Below are 20,646 nucleotides of genomic sequence, written 5' to 3'. Positions count from 1 at the left end.
GAAATAGGTTAGAATTTCTCCAAGTATTATGTTTGAGTATACATTTAATTTTGTTTCTGTTCAAATGTATAGTTGAATGAATAATAAAGAAGTCATTACACCAAAAAAGCATTAATCTGTACTTTCTTGTTTTCTTTAATGTGTTCAAACAGAAAAGCCTCCTAATAAAAGCAGTATGAGGATAGTAGTGGATTCAGAATCAAGAAAAAGAACAATTGGTTCTGGGGAGCCTGGACTTCCTACAAAGAAGACTTGGTTTGATAAGTAAGCTGGCAGGGAAAATTGAGGACTTCCATTGTGCATTTATGATCATTGCTTATTATTGAGTATAGTATTCGATAAGAGTATAGAAATATTTTTCCAAAAACATTATCTTACTTTGTTATAAGTTCTGTAGGTAGTTCCCAACTATGTACATTTTTTGTTTTACGTTGTTTTTTAATGTGTAAGTTAGATGTCTGTTACTTGGAAAACATTTTCATAAAGGAATGGTATGGATACTTCCTTCATAGTCCTCTCACTCCATCTGTCCTCCACAAAACCCTTGTTTAAGAAAACACTGTTGGATATTAGCTATCTATAAAAAGAATACTCTTGAGTTCATTATTAAACCAAGGGATGGTAGATGGGGTCTGGAATGTGCTTTTAGCATTTGTAAAGTTCCTATTAAAAACTAGAAAACCTCTCCCCCGCATCCCCAGCCTTTAAAAACCAACAACAGCAACAACACAGGGACCTACATAGGCACTAGGGTGTCAAGGAAATGCTTTAAAGGAAACCCTGTATGAAATCAGAACAACCCTGCATTGAAAGTTTTTCTTTTGAAGAATTACATGTAATCTGCAATTCTATGTGATCTATAATTCCAACATATATCTATTTTGAAGCTGGAAAGAGATTGTGTCAGTGATTCTTTTTTAATCCAATGGAAAGTAGAATGTATTTTAGTAACCTAACTTTTGCAGAAATAACAAGAGCTTGTATGTGTAGGTTGACGAGAAGAGGGTAGTAGAAACTTTCCTCCTAAGAATTTCAAGTAATGTTGGGCAAAACTGTAAAATAACACTTGATATGGAAGGAACCCTCTTTTGGTTTCATGAAAGTAATACAACTTTGAATTTGGAAGTTTTATGGAAAATAATTTAAAGTTATCAAACCATTTTACTTCAATTTGGGGAATGGGGTGGGGGTGGAACTTGACATTCAGTTTACACTTGAAACTTTCATTTCTTTCTACTCAGCAGTGGCAGGAATTCTAAGTGTACTAATTAACTTCCTTTTTTTGCAGACCAAATTTTAATAGAACCAATAGTCCAGGCTTCCAGAAGAAGGTTCAGTTTGGAAACGAAAATACCAAACTTGAACTTAGAAAAGTTCCTTCTGAATTAAATAATATCAGCAAACTTAATGAACATTTTAGCCGCTTTGGAACCTTAGTTAATTTGCAGGTAAGTACTCTGAGATGATCCTCTTAACTCTCTGTTCTAATTATTTAGTGAATTTTCATTTTGATTGATATTATTACAAACTGAACTTAATCTTGCAGATCCTATAACAATCCTTAATTCAACTGTACTTCCTTTTTTTATCATTTCATTGGGGGCTAGTGCAACTTATCACAATCCATACATCCATCCATTGTGTCTAGCACATTTGTACATTTGTTGCCCTTATCATTCTCAAAACATTTGCTTTCTACTTGTGCCCTTGGTATCAGCTCCTCATTTTTCCCCTCCCTCCCCACTCTCCCTCCCTCCTTGATAATTTATAAATTATTATTTTGTCATGTCTTACACTGTCCAATGTGTCCCTTCACCCACTTTTCTGTTGTCTGTCCCCCAGGGAGGAGGTTGTATATAGATCTCTGTAATCTGTTACCCATTTCTACCCTGCCCTCCCTCCACTCTCCCAATATCGCCACTCTTACAACTGGTCATGAAGGGATCATCTGTTCTGGATTCCCCGTGTTTCCAGTTCTTGTCTGTACCAGTGTACATCTTGTGCTCTAGCCAGATTTGTAAGGTAGAATTGGGATGGTGATAGTGGAGGGCAGGGCGAGGAAGCATTTAGAAACTAGAGGAAAGTTGTATGTTTCATCGTTGCTATACTGCACCCTGACTGGCTGGTTCATCTGCTCCTCGTGGCCCCTCTGTCCAGTTGCCTACAGATGGGCATTGGGTCCCCACTCTGCACTCCCCCTCATTTACAAAGATAAGATCTTTTGTTCTTTGATACCTGATACCTCATCCCTTCAACACCTTGTGATCACACAGGGCTGGTGTGCTTCCTCCATGTGGGCTTTGTTGCTTGTGAGCTAGATGGCCGCATGTTTACCTTTAAGACCCCAGACACTATACCTTTTGATAGCCGGGCACCATCAGCTTTCTTCACCACATTTGCTTATATATATTCTGTGTCTTCAGCGATACTGTATCAGGAATGTGAGCATCATGGAATGCCAGTTAAATAGAACAAAGTATTCTTGTGTTGAGGGAGTAATTGAGTGGAGGCCCTATGTCCATCTGCTACCTTAATACTAGACCTGTAAATATATGCAAATAGATCTTTTTCCCCATCCTCATATATAAATATATTTACATATGTACATGTCTTTATATTAAATGCCCCTTTCCTCCTAGCTCTTTCATCTATTTCCTTTTTCATTCCTCTTTTCCGCTATCATGCTCAGCCTTCATTTGGGTTTCACTAATTCCTCTCGGTTATATTACCCTTGATCATGCCCTACCAGGTCTCCTACACCCTCCTCATCACAGATTTGGATCATTTGTTGTTCCCTTGTCCCTGGGTTTGTTAACACCACTACCTTCCCCCCACCTCCTCCTCTCCCATGTCCCCCCGAACCGTCGGTCTCGTTGTTTTCTCCTACAGATTCTTCATCCAGCCTATCTTATTTATACAGACCTACGGAGATAATAACATGCACAAAAACAACACAAAGCAAAACCAAGCAGCAAAAGGAAAATTAAAACAACAACAAACAACCAATGACAAAAACAAATGAAAACAAAATAATACAACAACCAAAACGAAAAGTTTATCGTTTGTTTAAGGACTGTTTGTAAACGAGTCTGATGGGGTGCCAAGACCTGGCCCCAAAGTCCACTTTTGGTATTCCCTCTGGACTTTGTTACTCTGGTCCCCTTGCTGTTCTGTTGCACGCCCTTAGTGTTTCGCTTCGGTGTGGTGGGATCAGATCGATGCAGTTCCCACACTGTGTCTCCAGTGCTGTCCCTTGTAGAGGTATGGGTCAGTGAGGGATGTCGTGTCTCATATTGGTGCCGGACCTATGGTCTTCTCTGTGAATTGGCTGCTCTGAGCAGGAATATCGTCAAGGCTTGGTGGGCCAGGATGTGCACCACTCTGTCTTTCTCCTTCATTTGCTCCTGTGTGCTCTGAGCAAGACATGTCCCTCTCCCAGAGCTGCAGCTTAAGTGCTGTCCTCTGAAGGAAATTCTACTGGGGGGAGGGGCAGCTGTCCATGTAGTTGTGATTGGGGCTGGTCCCTCAGACCTCTGATTCATGCCGGTATGTTGCATTCACATCTTGGGGCGCTGGGTTTAAATCTGGTTCCTCTTTCCCTGTAGAGATATAAACAATACCCTTCCTTTGGGTGGGTTAGTGACCTGGTTACCCCACTGCCCATTTTGGTAAAAGCTAATCGTAATAGAAATTTTTAGTTCCTCACTTTTTCAAAATCAGTTCATTGGTCTATATCAGTTAGATTTGGTTTTGGCACTACTAAGGGAGGGGTGCATTTAACAGATTCCCAGTATCATGCATATTACCCATAATTAGTTTGCCACTTTTCGATATCCTTTGCAAAATGTCAGTGTAATTTGTACTTGACTTCACTTAAAAATCATTGCAATATTTATTCAGTGTTATCTACAAGAAAATGTTGGTTGTATATAACTTCTGTATATAATCAATATCAATTTTTATTATGTTTTATGTTGAAAGTGTTAAAATAATGCCATTGGGTGGTCCTTCTCATTATGTGACATTTTAAAAATTTCAATTAAAAAAATTACCGTTCTGCCCCTCCCCCGAGAAGAATTTATTTCAAAGGACAACATTGATTCTGCAGCTCCAGGAGATGGGCATATCTGATCAGAGCACATGGGAGCAGATGAAGGGGCAGGAGGAGAGAGTGGAACACAGCCTGGTCCACCAGGCCGTGAGGATGATGTTCCTGAGTAGAGCAGGCAGTCCACAGAGAGAACAACATGGCTGGCCCCACTGTGAGAAATGTTGCCAATCAGTGACTATGGGCGAAATAGGGGACTGCACCGGAGACACAGTGTGAGAATTGCACCTGACCTGATCCCACCACACCGAGGCAAAGCACTGGGGGAGTGCAGCAGAACAGCAAGCAAATGGAGTGGCAAGGTCCCCAGGGAATGCTGAAAGTGGACTTTGGGGCTAGGACGTGGTGCCCCAACAGACAGGACTGGAAAACACTCCTAAGGGCCAACAAACGATCCTTGAACTAACTACAAGCTTTTCTTTTGTGAAGTGTTTTGTTTTGTTCTCTGTCAGTGGTTTGTTTTGTTGTCTGGTTATATACGGTTGCTTTATTTTCCTCTCTTGTTTTCGTGCGTGTTAGTGCCTCCACAGGTCTGTCTGAATAGGACAGGCTGGATGAACTATATGGAGGAAAAACAATGGGACCGACATTTCCGGGGGGACTTGGGGTGGGGGGAGGTAGAGGGGTAAGGAAGTGGTCTCAACAAACACAGGGACAAGGGAACAACATGGGACCCAAAATGGTAGTGAGGGGGGTGTGGCAGGCCTGGTGGGGAATGAGCAAGGGTAAGGTTGCGTAGAGGAGAGGGATAGCTGTAGCCCAGGTGGGGACGGAGCATGGCGGTAGGGCAGGAGGAAAGTCAAGGGAGATGGAGGAAAGAGCTAGGAGTCAAGGGGCATTTATGGAGGTCTAGACAAAGACATGTACATGGAAATATATATATGAGGATGGGGAAATAGATCTATGTGTCTCTATTTATAGGTTTAGTATTAAGGTGGTGGAAGGACCTTGGGCCTCTACGCAAACACTCCCTCAATGCATGAATACTTTCTTTAATTAAATTGGCACTCTACGATGCTCACCCTCCCAACACAACTACTGAAGCCAAAGCGGGTAAACAAGTAAATGTGAAGAAAGCTGATGGTGCCCGGCTATCAAAAGAGATAGTGTCTGGGGTCTTAAAGGCTTGAAGATAAACAAGCAGCCATCTAGTTCAGAAGCAACAAAGCCCACATGGAAGAACACACCAGCTTGTGTGATCGGGTGGTCCCAAAGGGATCAGTTATCAGGCATCAAAGAACAAAAAAATCACATCATTGGCTGCACAGCATCATGATATGATCACTGAAGACAAACAGATACATAAGCAAATGTGGCGAAGAAAGCTGATGGTACCCGGCTATTGAAAGAGATAGTGTCTGGAGTCTTAAAGGCTTGAAGGTGAACAAGCGGCCATCTAGCTCAGAAGCAACAAAGCCCACATGGTAGAAGCACACCAGCCTGTGCGATCACGAGGTCCCAAAGGGAGCAGGTATAAGGCATCATGCTAAAAAAATAAAAAGAATATGTGTATATATATGTGTGTGTGTATATATATGTGTGTGTGTGTATATATATATTGTGTGTATAAATATATATATATATATATGCCATAGTGAATGAAGGGGGAAGTGCAGAGTGGAGACCCAAGGCACAAGTGTCGGCCACTGGAGATCCCCTCATAGAGGGGTTTAGGAGAGGAGATGGGTCAGTCAGAGTGCGATGTAGTACCCATGAAGAACACAACTTTCCCCCAGATCTTGGATGCTTCCTCCCCCCAACTACCATGATCCGAATTCTACCTTGCAGGACTGATGGGGCAGAGGTTGTTCACTGGTGCATAGGGGAGCTGGAGGCAGGGAATCCAGGGTGGATGATACCTTCAGGACCAGGGGTGCGAGGGGTGAGGTTGGGAGAGTGGAGGGTGAGTGGGTTGGAAAGGGGGAACTGGTTACTGGGATCTACAGGTGACCTCCTCCCTGGGAGGTGGACAGCAGGGAAGGGAGGGAAGGGAGACTCCGGATAGGGCAAGGTATGGCAAAATAACAATCTAAATTATCAAGGGCTCGTGAGGGAGGGGGTAGCAGGGAGGGAGGGAAAAAAAAGAGCACTTGATGCAAAGGGCTTAAGTGGAGAACTAATGTTTGAGAATGATTGGGGCAGGGAATGTGCAGATGTGCTTTATACAATTGATGTATGTATATGTATGGATTGTGAAAAGAGTTGTATGAGCCCCTAATAAAATGTAAAAATTACCGTTCATAGTTACGATAAGAACACATTTTTGTGAGTACAGTTGTTTTGGAAATGATGTCTTCTATTAAAAAATACTATTTATAAAGCGAGAAGTCTGGGGGGCATAGTGGCTTAAGAGAATCTTCGCATTGGACTGCCAACCTCAAGCCCAGCAGTTCGAAAGCACTAGCTGCTCCATGGGAGGAAAATACAGCTTTTTACTCTGGTAAAGATATAGAGCCTGGGAAACCCAGAGGGGCAGTTCTACTCTGTCCTACAGTGTGCTGAGAGTCAGCATCTGTTCGATGTTAGTGAGTTAGGTTTATTATTAAAGTAGTAAGTAAAAAACTTTTGGGGGGGTAGGGTGGTGTGTGTGTGTGTGTGTGTGTGTGTGTGTGTGTGTGTGTGTGTGTAAAATATAAAGAAAATGTTTCCTTCAACGTTTTTTACACTTCCTTCCCAGTGTGTAGTTCTTAGTTTTTTGTTAAGTATTTCTCAGAGTAATACAATTATGCATGCATCTATTAATACACTAAAAAAAGATGGCCCACAGTATGAATTTTACTCTGTCATTATTACTTTATGTTGGATATAATTTTATATCTTTCTATTTGACTTACTGCATTTCACTTCTACCTAATGTATGTGGTGTTCTCACTTAACTACACCCATCAGGTGCAATCTTAAAACATTTTAAAATTGATGGTAAAACATAGAACCTCCCTATTTCAATTTGTAGTTCCTTAATTACCAGTGAGATTGATATAATCATTTTACTGGCCCCTTAGCTTTATTTGTGTTATTAGTGCATTATTTGAGAAATATATTTTTTTGTTTGTTCATTTAACAAATACCTTTATCCTAGGTAAAATGATTGGTAACATTTTCAGTGCTTTAAAGTTCTAATAAACATGAATGGAAAACTAGCCTATGACTTCCAAATCTGTAAATATTTTCAGGAATAGGAAGTCTCATCTTATTACAGTCAAACAGCTGATGTATTAGAACTATTGACCTTGTGGTTTGCAGTCCCATGTATAACCAACTATGCCACCCAGGTGTGGTTGGTAATAATCCAAATAATAAGGAAATACAAAACTAGAATCTTTCTTGGGAGAGTCGGTTTTTCATTTTTAGAAGTGCTGTATGAAGCAACAGATCTTTTGGAAATTTACCGTTCTTAATATTTTAAATCTTAGGTTGCTTATAATGGTGATCCTGAAGGTGCTCTTATCCAATTTGCAACATATGAAGAAGCAAAGAAAGCAATATCAAGTACAGAAGCAGTGCTGAACAATCGCTTTATTAAAGTTTATTGGCACAGGGAAGGAAACACCCAGCAATTACAAACGAATTCTCCAAAGGTAATCGAGAAGTGTACGCAAAATTAATGGTTTTCTTCATTCCTTAGCATAGTGTTAAAAAATATAGTCAGTGAAGCTTAAATTCAGATTCAGGCTTTACTATTATTCATCTGTACAGATTTGAGAGTTTTTAACCCTACCTTTTTTTTTTAATTAATTGTGGATTCAACTCTTAGTTTAGAGGATTATAAAGTATGTCTAAAACGCATAGAATTGCCACCCATCTAATTTTCCACCCTCTGCCAGTTTTTCAGCACATCAATTAATAAGCAAATTTGGAGTGCTTATAGATGAGTATTGGTGCAAATGGGTTTTCGCTTTACTCCTTTGAACAGATTGATGGATTTATTTTTGCTATGGAAATGTCTATCTGTGCTTGTAAAAAAATGGAAGAGGAGTCGGTTTTGATTAAGAATTACATTTTTAGTTACACAAGCTACTTGGTAATATTATAGAAGTTATTTTTCATGCTTATGAAAATTTCATTTTTTTTTTTGTTCTGAGGTAATACAGCCTTTAGTTCAGCAACCCATATTGCCTGTTGTGAAGCAGTCAGTCAAAGAGCGGTTGGGTCCAGTACCCTCAAGTAACATTGAACCTGCAGAAGCTCAAAGTGCCAGTTCAGACCTTTCTCAGGTAAATAACAGGTCGTATTATTGTGCTTGTCATATACTAGGACCGCAATAATTAGTTTCCTGTAGTGCTTTGAATTAATACCTAATTGTTTACACTTTATGTTGAAATATGACAGCCTTTATGTATTTAAACCTCACCTCTAAAATTTTAGACTTATTTTTAAATCAGTGCTTTAACATTTACACTGTCTCCACTTTTTCTATAGTACTTGCATCCTAAGTTCTCTTGTTAATAACTATGAGAACATTTTTTTCTATCATTTGGTAGAGGAGCCATATTTCACATTGCCACATGGAAAGTGATGTGTTACATTAATCATGTTTTTCTATCTTTTTACTTAATATAAATATTATTCTGCAGATCATTGTATACTAAATTGAAGGGTTTAGGCAAGTGAAGGCATAAGCCATCAGCTGATAGTGCACCTCAGAATTTACTGTTTCACTTTGCAGCTCAGAGGTTTGCAACACTTCCCCCTGACTCTAGTCTTCTCTCTTCCTTATATCCTTCCGTGACCATTCCCTTTTACACTTAATTGGCAGTTTTTTGCTTATACAGTGTCTATTTCAAAATTTATCTTTCCTTTGTTTCTAGATGTCTCACATTTGTTGTGTGAAGTAGTTAGAATGTTGTGTCCTGCCAATGGATACAATTTTTAGACTAGTCCCTAGAAAATTCCTGAAAAGATACTCAGTTAATATAAAAATATACAGAATGTAAATTGGTAGAATATTATTTGCTGAAAATGAGCCAGTTAATCCTAATATTCTGAATTATCAGCAAATTCAGCATACTGGGATATAATGCAAATAAACTAAATAAAAAAGGAAAGTGTTTTATTTTTTAGTTTGAGAAACAAGCCAATATTTTACTGAAATCTAAGTTTAAAATATTCAGACTTTTTATTTGCCGTCATGGATTCTAAGAATTTATGATTCTATATTAGTGGAGAAAAATGAGGCTTTCTAATCCTGTAAAGAGTTACAGTCTGAGAAACCCATAGGGACAGTTCCACCCTGGCCTGTAGGATTGCTATGAGTCAGAATTGACTTGATGACAGTGAGCTTGAGTATTAGTGAACAGAACTATTCTTGTTAGTCACCTGATTTAAGCCTCTTATTGTACATTGGAACTTTTAACAATTTGGTTAATATTGCATATTGTATTATTTTTGTTTTTCATGTATTTTCTTTTTTTTCTTTAAAAATTATAATGTTTTTGTGATCAGTATCAGTAAACTTGTAGACTTGGTACGTATTAATAAAATCAGAATATTCAAACCCCAACAGGCTTTTCTGTTTGGGCAAACACTGAATATGTCCATTTTAATTTTTTTAGAATGTAACTAAGCTATCTGTGAAGGACAGGTTGGGTTTTGTATCAAAGCCAACTGTTGCAGCAACTGAAAAGGTAAGCAGAATAGCATAATGTGTTTGTCTTGGCTTCACAAATGTTTTCAGGTGGCATTTTAATTTTTTAGTATTTTCTGTTCTAAACTTCTGCTTCTTAATAGTTTATTTACTGAAAACAGAAAGAAAGATTTGTCCTTATATTTTCTATTTTACTTTACACATCAGTGTTTTGATGTTTTCCTTTTACTGTATTTCCATGTGCTCCTCAGCCCCCTCCCACTCCCCGAGACATTATAAATTTTAATTTGACAGACTCGGCAGCCCTAATCAATTAGGGATTTTCCTGGGTTTAAGCCTTAAATAAATTCTTATGACTGCATGATGCTTGGGCATTCTCTGAGCTCTTGTACATCTTTTTCCCTTATTGACAAATTTCCTATTTGTCTTGTTCCCATGGTTTTGTGAGGATCAAATAAAATCACACACTAAAAGTATTTTTTAATTTGGAAAGGAAGGCTTACATGTAAGCTTTTATTTTTTATTAACTGCTGTTTGTGTAGTCTGACAATTAATTTAGTAATTTCTATTTTTAAGTGGCATGAGGATCAAACTGACTACATTAAGATTATTCTTGGGACTTGTCTGATTTTTGTAGGTGTGTTGTCTGCCTGTGTGTTAAGTGTGCTTGCGCATGTGCAAGAGAATGACCTGATCTTTTAGTCTTTTACTTTTGAGGTATATGAGATTACCAAATACTAGAATGACATATTTTTCTCATTCTTACAATTTTATTCTCAAGCTAAGGCACAAATTACTTTGAACTATGTACAATGAGTTACTAAGCTGTTCTAAAATCTGGCTGTCTTATGTTTAGTCCATGGCTCTTATGAAGTTTACAGTGGGCATTGAATGCACCATCCCATGGGATTCCTCAGTATGTTCTTCTTCTTATGTATTGTTTTTAACTGGTCACACTAGACATTTCACTCTGAGTCTGATTCTTTGTATTCAACCTTCCTCTTCAAGCATAACATGCCTACAATGATTAAATTGCATCCAATATTAATTACTGTCTCCTCATAGCCCTCAACTTTGAAAGTGACCTTGCCGTTTGCTAAGTTGTGCAATCTAAAAGCCTTGGGGGCATTTATTTCACTTTGGAGTCTCCTTGCTATTTTCCATCCCTTTAAAGTATCCCAGTCTCTGGATGCAGTATGCCTGCTGGCATCTTCCAGTTCCCTTCTTCCAGTTGACACTCTTGCCACACTGATTTGAATACTAATTCATTGTAGGTACTTGGCTTCTCACCTAATTTATTTGAATCACAGTTCATGATACCTTAAATTTCTGATCCTGTTATTTCTGTGCTCCTAAACACATTGTTTGGTGCACACACACACACCACGTTTTTTTGCTGCTGATTTTTCTTTGATTAATGGAATTCTCATCATCCTTTAAATATTCAGAAACTCTCTTGTTTCATAATATTTCATCATATTTGATGACCTACCCTGCTCCTTTTTGTTGCATTCCTGTACTACTTAGTTTATTCTTCTAAATTTAATTGTGGCCAAGTTTATCCTCGGTGATAACAAGTGACTTAGGAATAAAAGAACAATCTAAAGTATTTTATACTAATATACTACTGAGAATTTCATGGTCTTCTAAATATCTGACTAAATGTGTTTAGGATTTATGTCAAGATTTGAACACTGAAATTGCAATCTATAGTTAGCGTAACTTTTCTAAACTTTTAAAATATGTTCTAATACAGTTTTCAATTTGTTTCATGTGGTTTTTAGTAAATTGAGCACAAATTGGGAATGATGGCATAATTGTATTAATAAAATTTCACCTAAGAGAATTTGACAAATCACTAATGATGGGCTGTATTTTTGAGTGGGCTGGCGGGGGAAGTAGGGTGTGCTTCTCAGGAAATGTTGTAAAGACTCTTTTTAAGGAAAAAATGTATATTTTCAACTAAAACTTTCAAGTACCTACAGTGAACCTGTTTAGAGAACATCATCCAGTTTTTGCTTATTCTTGGTTGTTTCTCTTTCCCCAACTTGGGGTTTTTGCTACAAAATCCTAAGAGGACTGATTTAGAGAAGTCTGAAGAAGAATAGAAAAAAATGTTTCCCATCATCAGATCTAAATTTTTTTCCTTTTTAAAAATCATTTTATTGGGGCTCATACAACTCTTAGCACAAAGCATACATCCATCCATTATTGTGTTAAGGACATTTGTACATTTGTTACCATCCTCATTCTCAAAGCATTTTCTTTCTACTGGAGCCCTTGGTATCAGCTCCTCATTTTTTCCCTCCCTCCTTCCCTCCCTCCCTCCCTCCCTCCTTCCCTCTTTCTCTCCCTCCCTCCCTCACACTTGATAATTTATAATTTATTATTATTCATGTCTTACACTGTCTGATGTTTCTTTTCACCCACTTTTCTGTTGTCTGTCACCCAGAGAGGGGGTTATATGTAGACAGATCTAATTTATTTTTTTATTTGAAGGCAGGAGAAAGCTCAAAGTTGATATCTACATAGTTCCTGTGTTATTGTCAAAGAAAACAAGTATACAGTTGTAAGATTATAAAATTTTATCCCCTTTCTGTAAACAATAGCAAGTGTAGCATTTAGTAATTCTTATTAGATTTATAAACATTTCCTTTTTTGTGATAAGGGCTGGGAGAAAGGAAAATTCAAAACTAGTTATATTATTAAATATTAAAATATTGTAATATTATTAAGGGAATTAGTAGATTCTTGGAATGGTAGGATGAAAAACTAAGAGAATTTTTCCACTAACATTCTGAAGCCCCCTCCCATATTCAGGATGGTGGCGAGAGGGTGTTTGAGTACCTCTGCGTACCATAGAAGATAGGAAGGATAAAGGTGCCTCTACATACACTCTTGAAAGAATAAGTAGAATTTATACTATATTGTTAAAGTCTTAGAAGGCAAACTGGATAATCAGTTGATTATGTAATGCTCACATTTGTGATATTGGGATGTTGTTTTCTAGTATTCTGTGCATTCTAAAATATGTCTTGAGTCCTTGATGATAATGTTAACAGCTTTGCTGTGGTACTGTTAAAATGGGATGCATGGGACATAATTGAAAGGGTGTCATATGGGAACCGCAGCTCTTGTTTAGCAACTGTCATTCAGCATGATTGTGAATAGGTCGCTTTTGGTTTCCTTAAGTATAATTCAGCAATCATCCTAATAACTCATTGATGTTGTAATTTGAATTTATGTAAATTTGCTACTTAAAAGCATGTGGAGATTTGTGATAGTATTGTTTCTTTTTATAAATGATAATGACAGTTATTTTTTAGTAGCTTTGGCCTTTGTCAGCAGTAATTAGTGTGAAATACTTTTAAAGAAATACATAATTTATTTCAAATTATTTGCTGAAAGTTCTAGGAACCAAGCTATTTTAGGAAAAACTGAGTAATAGTATATATGCTTTTCTTTTGTGTTAAATATTCCTCTGTAAATTATCCTTTTTTCTCTTTTGAGTGACATGATTCATGAAAGGTATAAACTTTTAATTCCAAGAATATTTCAAATTCAACATTGAAGTGTTAGTAGTCTCACTCGAAATTCCAGAAAGTGAAGATTTGCTCTCTAGATGTGCTGCATTGTGAGAATAACATAAGAGAACATACACAGCTCATTGTGAGTGTGCGCATTAAGCATCGTGACTACATTTCTTTCTTAACAGTTTATTGATCATAGTATATTCACATATAATACAATAAAATAATTCAATTATAGTAATAAGAGTTTTACATTTATCACCATAAACAGTTGTATGTGACAATATTTCTTATCAAGTTGATTCCACCTTGGGAGTTTAATTGAAAAGTATTATTTGGATAACTTAATTTTATGTAATTTTCCCTTACATAATTTTTACAAAATCTTTTTCTCTCTTCTCTTTATCTAGAAGAAACAGCCATTTTTTCTGTACAAAGATTTATTGTACTTATAACCCAACCCAAAATAACCCTACTGCTATTGAGTCAATTTTGACTTATAGTGACCATATTACAGTGTTTCCAGGATTATCAGCAGATAGGCTCAATCTTCTTGAAGGAGTAGCTAGTGGATTTGAACCACTGATCTTGGAGTCAGCGGCCCATCACCTAACTGACAATGCCTCCAAGGCCTCTAGTCATTAATAGATGATAATATTTATATTTTTCTTTTGTCTTGAAGTCAAGAAATGCTAGTGCTAATACAATTTAAAAACACAGAACATGGTAAGTCATGTCTTTTCTGATGGTCCAATATAACTTTGATGTCAAAACTCGATTAAGTACATTACAAGAGGAAAGTTGCATACTGATACAGGTTATAAACATATACACAAAAATTCTAAACAAAATACTAGCAAAAATGATCCAGGGCAGATGATACCTTCAGTACCAGGGTTGTGAGGGGCGATACTGTCAGGGTAGAGGGAGAGTGGGTTGGAAAGAGGGAACCGATTACAAGGATCTACATGCGACCTCCTCCCCGGGGGGTGGACAACAGAAAAGGGGTGAAGGGAGACATCAGACAAAATAATAATTTATAAATTATCAAGGGCTTATGAAAGAGAGGGGAGCGGAGTGGGAGGGGAAAAAAAAGAGGACCTGATGCCAAGGGCTTAAGTGGAAAGCAAATGCTTTGAAAATGATGAGGGCAATGAATATACAGATGTGCTTGACACAATTGATGTATGTATGGATTGTGATAAGAGTTGTATGAGCCCTTAATAAAACGTTTAAAAAAATACTAGCCAAAATGTCAAGTGATATATACTAGGTAGGATTTAAACCAGAAATACATGGTTGGTTTAACATTTGAAAGTCAGTGTTAATTTACCATATTAACAAGAATAAGAAAGGGTTGGAGAGGGGGACAGAGGAGAAACCTATCATTATCTTGATGAAAAAGTATGCGATTAGTTCAATTTTCAATTACATAAAAGGATCTAAAAATTAGAATAGAAGGAAGCTTTCTTAATCTGACAGAAGATATCTACCTACCTGAAATTCTGTTTGTATATTTAATGGTAAGAAATGATGAGGGCAATGAATGTACACATATGCTTTACACAATTGATGTATGTATGGATTGTGATAGGAGTTGTATGAGCCCCTAATAAAATGATTTTTAAAAAGGACATACTTTTTCACCCAAATCAGGAATAAGACAAAGATGTTCCTTCCTATAGTGAGAACATTTAGTCTCTGTCAGCTCATAGCAATCTTATAGGACCTGGTAGAACTGCCCTGTGAGCTTACAGTCCTGTAACTCTTTACAAACTTTGAAAGCCCCATCTTTCTCCTTAGAAGCTGCTGGTGGTTTTGAATTACTCAGCTTGCAGTTAGCAGCCCAATATTTAACCATTATGGCATATATATATATATATATATATATATATATATATATATATATAAAACATAAGAATATTACAGTAAGATAAGAAAATGTTACACGGATTGGGAAGGCAGCATATACAGAGGGTGGGGCGTGTAGCAAATTCAGAAGTGTTCACAGTTAGAAAGTAGAAGAATTTAGTTAGGTCACCGGAAATAAAGTTAATGTATCAAGCTATAGTATGTACAGAAACTCGTGGAAAATAGAAAAGAGGATGAGGTTTGGAAAGGCTATAAGTTATGTTTTTACTGTTAGAAATCATGGACATCTTGTTGAATTTGTGATTCATCTACTGATTTAATTTTTAACAGATTTTCTCTTTTTATCACACACGATAAAAAAATTCATCGCCAGTCATTTTAAGAACATTTTAATCTTTCTTTTAGTTATTGTTAAACAATTGCCCTTCAAGATCATTGCCAAGTTTTTATATAATTATTAATCCAGTTACTGTCTTAAAAGATGTACCTATCCAGGATTTTATATACAGGAAAACATATAAAACAAAAACTAGAAACAAACAAACCTACTCAACAACAATGACAAAACAGAGAAAAAACTGAAATAAAAATGAAAGCAGAAAATATTAAAAATTGGAACAAATTTAAAATAGGCCAAAAGGCAATCATATGGTAACTTCATTTGTCATAACTGTAAGTGCTCTTTGTCTGATAACAAGGCTGTTTACAATCCTCAGCCATGCCTTAGAGAGGATTCTCTGGTGTCCTAATCTATATGAGGACCCGACAAATGGATTTTGGGCTTCCACTGCCATCCATGTCCTTCTGAAAACCAAGTATACAGAATTTAAGCTCTGACACAGTACCCCTCCAGATTTGGATTTTATTAATATCCATAGGTTATGTCCATATAAACACAGATTAGTGTGCTTCTTCCATGTGGACTTAGTTGAAGCCTCATTTCAGTGGCTGTGTGTTTTAATATAAGATTTTTATACCTCAGATGCTATTCTTTCTGATAGCCACACCCCCATCTTTTTTTTCTACCATATTCTCCCAAGAGGGCCAAGTAGCAAGTAGGACCTTGTCATACAAACTTATTGTTCTTAGATTACAGCAAAGATTAAGTGTCAGAGATTTATCTTCAACTTTTGAAATTAGCTATGTCTAAACTCTAAGACCAAAGAGATTCAAATAGTAGGAGATATTTGTAATGTAGCACTTTATTTCTAAGATGCTTTTTATTTTCACATTTTAACATGTCTGAAATCAGATCACATCTTACAAACTTTCTATGATTACAATTGACAACTTTTCTCCATTTGTAAATAGTACTTAGAATAATAGTGTATCTTAATAGTCAGTGATGTCTTAGGTGCAATGAAATGTGTTAGCTGATGCTCTACCAGAAGGAAATTCCTGGAGAAAGCAACGGAATGGTTGCATTCTGTCAGACACTTAATTCACTTTGAACCAGCACTCCTTTGTCTCATATCAAGGTATTGATAAGAGTGCTTTAAAAAGTAGTGTTCCTATTGGACCTCCACTCAAGCACTCCCTCAATGAAAGAACACTTTGTTATATTAAACTGGCATTCCATGATGCTCACATTCCTGGCACAATCACTGAAGATAAAGCAGGTGTAGAAGCAAATGTGGTGAAGAAAGCGGATGGTGCCCGGCTGTCAAAAGATATCGCGTCTGGGGTCTTACAGGCTTGAAGGTAAACAAGCGGCCATCTAACTCAGAAGCAACAAAGCCCACATGGAGGACGCACACCAGCCCGTGTGATCACAAGGTGTTGAAGGGGTGAGGTATCAGACATGAAAGAATAAAATATCATGTCATTGTGAATGAGGGGGAGTGCGGAGTGGGGTCTAAAAGCCCATCTGTAGGCAACTGGACATCCCTTTACAGAAGGGTCTCGGGGAGGAGATGAGCCAGTAAGGGTGCAGTGTAGCAATGATGAAACATACAACCTTCCTTTGGTTCTTAAATGCTTCCTCTCACCCCACTATCATAATCCCACTTCTACATTCCAAATCCGGCTAGACCAGAGGATGTACACTGGTACAGATAGGAACTGGAACCACAGATGAATCCCTTCAGGATCAGTGGTGAGAGTGGCGATACTGGGAGTGTGGAGGGAAGGAGGGGTAGAAAGGGAGAATCGATTACAAGGATCTACATATAACCTCCTCCCTGGGGGACAGACAGCAGAAAAGTGGGTGAAGGGACAATGTAAGACATGACAAAATAATAATAATTTATAAATCATCAAGGGTTCATGGGAGTGCTGGGGAGGGAGGGGATAAATGAGCTGATACCAAGGGCTCATGTAGAAAGCAAATGTTTTGAGAATGATGAGGACAACAAATGTACAAATGTGCTTGACACGATGGATGGATGGTTTGTAATGAGTTGTATGAGCCCCCAATAAAATGATTAAAAAATTTTTAAAAAGAAGTGTTCCTTAGGAGGAAAGTTGAAGAAATCCTGGATTAATTCAATGAGTGGTCTTCTAGGCTTCTCAAAGTTTTTATTATGATAGTGTTTTTTGAAGCTATAAAAGGTTATGATATTCATTGTTTCTTTAGTTAAGTCGCAAAATCTTTTTGCTCACAAATTGTCAACTTGTAAAGCAAAATCCTTAATAAAACAGCTTGGGTTTCAGCAGATTGTTTACCATCTCCCTTATGTGTTTGTTTCACCCTTATATAATCATACAGCTTGGCATTGGGTTATGTGGTAAGATTGGCTGGCAGTTTTTCTCGACATTCATATTGAATGTTGACTGAATTAGAGTATACATATTTTATTGGCTATAACTATTTCATATTTGTGATACCCAGATTTTTTCATTATTAAATTACCATGTATACTTGTGTATCAGCTGCATTTTTCCGCACATTTTTAATAGTTTTTATGGTAAAATTAGGTCCCTCGGCTGATAATCACGTAGCATTATACTCGAGTATATAGTCAGAAAATATCGAGTTAAATTTTGATGCATGTTCAGTTGTCATAAAGAGCCTTAAACATGATGTTGTACACAATCACTTTAGTTGTAGTATTCCTGGTGTTGATTTAATTTAGAGATCAAATTCTTGAATGCATAAATAGTAGCAAGTTGTCCAGTACAGCTTTCAGTGTTTACAATGACTTAGATTTGTAATATGCCTTAGTTTTATTCATGTTGAAAAGTGGAAAATGATCTTCAGAGTGTTAATTCTCAGATATTAGTATTTCAATGGCTAAAAAGTAAAACCCTTGGTCTCCTTGATATTATTTTGTTCTGTCCTACTGGTATTTAATAGTTCCCTTGACCTTTTTTAAGTTGTGGAATTCCTTTAAACGTTTGGAAGTTAGGCTGCCCCTCTGGAAAATTATAGTGTTTATACACAAGCTTTCGTGTTCTTTTATGGGACTCAAAGATTTTCCCTGAAGGGATCCTCCCGAGACTCCTTTTTTAAGTTAAGAAGCACTAACCATTTCCCAGGGGAACTTATAAGTGGCTTGTTTTTGAAGGATATAAAAGGCAACCTATAAATATTTTTACTTTCTTGAATTGACCTTGTATATGAAAAGTTTACCACTCCTAACCTACAAACCTTTACTTTGTCAGGGACTGTTTACCTGCTACATATCCAAGAGTGGGCCAAAACTCTTCTCTTCTCACTCCTAAAACAAAACAAAAATAAAAACTACCCACATTTTGCATTCAGAAGGACATTAGACCAAATCTGGTTAAATTTCTTTCATTTGTTACATGAGCACACTGATACACAGAACTTACATAAGGTCTTAGTTGGTAGCAGAAGGTAGGTACTAGAAGAAGCTAAAACACCATCCCTGTTTAAGATCATTACTGTGTAAATAAGGAAGCAAGACACAAAGTGTTAAAATAAATAAAGGAATAATATTTTATTAGGAGGACCTGCATAAAAAGAAGTAATTAGGGTTTGTGAGAGTCTTTGTTTTCTGCTGATCCTGATTTGTATTTAAAGGAGTAGATGACTTCAAGTAAAATGAGCAATACTAGGAAAAGGAATGGAGAAAGGATCAAGAAGGCAGTAAGATTTACTTCAGAATTGCAATTGATCAGATTAAATTGTTTGAGGAAAGATGTCCAGGTTTCTACCATACCAGTTTTCTCCTGTGTGCAGTTTGATTTAGTCACATTAAGCATTAGTAAATGTTTAATTAATATCGTCTCACTAATAGAGTTAAGGCAGTACTTAATTTTTTTTGAAATTTAAGTATGTGGTGCTGAAAAATTTTCATTTGAGAATGATCTAACCCTCACTTAAGTATTACTTACCCTTTTTAACTCATAAAATATATTGAGTTACTCTAAGTGTATAATGCATATAGTTGAAAATGCTAAATTTGTTAGAGGAAGTTAAGTTTTGTAGAAAATAAGACTTAGGAAACTATGAATGGCTGAAAAATTATTTAAGAAATTGAATTTTATTGGTAGGTGTTGTCTACATCTACTGGCCTAACAAAAACAGTGTATAACCCAGCTGCTTTGAAGGCTGCACAAAAATCCTTACTTGTTTCCACCTCTGCAGTGGATAATAGTGAAGCACAGAAAAAGAAGCAGGTAAGTAAAATGAGTAAAATATGTACATAATTGGTATGAAATAAATCTTCTCTCCCGTATCTTAGTTTTTCTTCAGGGTTTGTCACAACCTAGAAATTAAGGAAATGTGCTGCTGCAGCTTTATCTTTCAAAGTGTGGGATAAAATATTACATTTCTATCTTGGGATATGAGATTTTTGAAAGTTATGTGCTTACTTGTAACTTTTGTTTAAAAACTGCACTTACCGATCACAGTGATCTACATATATCCCAACAGAAAAGTGGGTGAAGGGGAGGCAGTAGTTGGTGTAAGACATGGGGAGAAAATTAAAAAAATATATATCAAGGGTTCATGAGGTGAGGGGGAAAATGAGTAGCTGATATCAAGGGCTCAAGTAGAAAGAAAATGTTTTGAGAACGAAGATGGCAGCATATGTACAAATGTACTTGACACAATAGCCTTTTTTAATCCTCTTTAACAAATGTTTCTCAAAAAAGTAAACATATTAATATATTCTGGTTTTTTTAACCTTTATTCTAGGAGGCGCTGAAACTTCAGCAGGATGTAAGGAAAAGGAAACAAGAAATTTTAGAAAAACATATTGAAACACAGAAGGTAAAATGTCAGGGATAGATTTGACAAAGTACATTTACAAAGGAAAGTTTTGAGTGAATTTTATCTTAAACTATATGTGCTGAGAAACATTTTATTAATGTTGAGACTGAAATATGTATTAATGATCATGTATCTGGAACGAAGGTTTATATATTAAATGTCAGGAGAAGGTTAAATGGATCTGTGCCTATAAAGTTGAGATGAAAATATAAAGTAGTATTTACCTTTCTGTATTTCTGCACAGTAGTCTGTTCAGATAGCAAAGTGGAACTTGTTCACAAGAGACGTGGATTTATTTTTATTATTGACTTGGGAGTCTTTCTAACCAGGTATTGTCTAACATGGTAGCTATTAAAGACCACAAGTGTTGAGT

General features: G+C 36.7%; 1 protein-coding gene across 12 annotated transcripts in view; it reads left to right on the top strand.

The window, feature by feature from the left end:
• The window catches only part of RBM26 (RNA binding motif protein 26), a 109,131-nt gene that overhangs the window by 53,406 nt on the left and 35,079 nt on the right, over positions 1-20,646 (top strand). For 9 of the 12 annotated variants that reach the window (XM_075563497.1, XM_075563498.1, XM_075563495.1 and 6 more), the window contains exons 10-16: positions 153-264; positions 1,289-1,448; positions 7,522-7,686; positions 8,191-8,322; positions 9,661-9,732; positions 19,553-19,678; positions 20,199-20,273. In XM_075563497.1, coding sequence (XP_075419612.1) covers positions 153-264; positions 1,289-1,448; positions 7,522-7,686; positions 8,191-8,322; positions 9,661-9,732; positions 19,553-19,678; positions 20,199-20,273 — 842 coding nt within the window. The remainder of the gene's footprint in view (positions 1-152; positions 265-1,288; positions 1,449-7,521; positions 7,687-8,190; positions 8,323-9,660; positions 9,733-19,552; positions 19,679-20,198; positions 20,274-20,646) is intronic. The other 3 variants (XM_075563499.1, XM_075563502.1, XM_075563504.1) reach the window with 1 other exon arrangement.

This window comes from Tenrec ecaudatus, chromosome 11, assembly GCF_050624435.1.
Source record: "Tenrec ecaudatus isolate mTenEca1 chromosome 11, mTenEca1.hap1, whole genome shotgun sequence".
In the NCBI taxonomy this organism is placed as follows: domain Eukaryota; kingdom Metazoa; phylum Chordata; class Mammalia; order Afrosoricida; family Tenrecidae; genus Tenrec; species Tenrec ecaudatus.
This window is presented reverse-complemented; position numbering and strand designations above follow the sequence as displayed.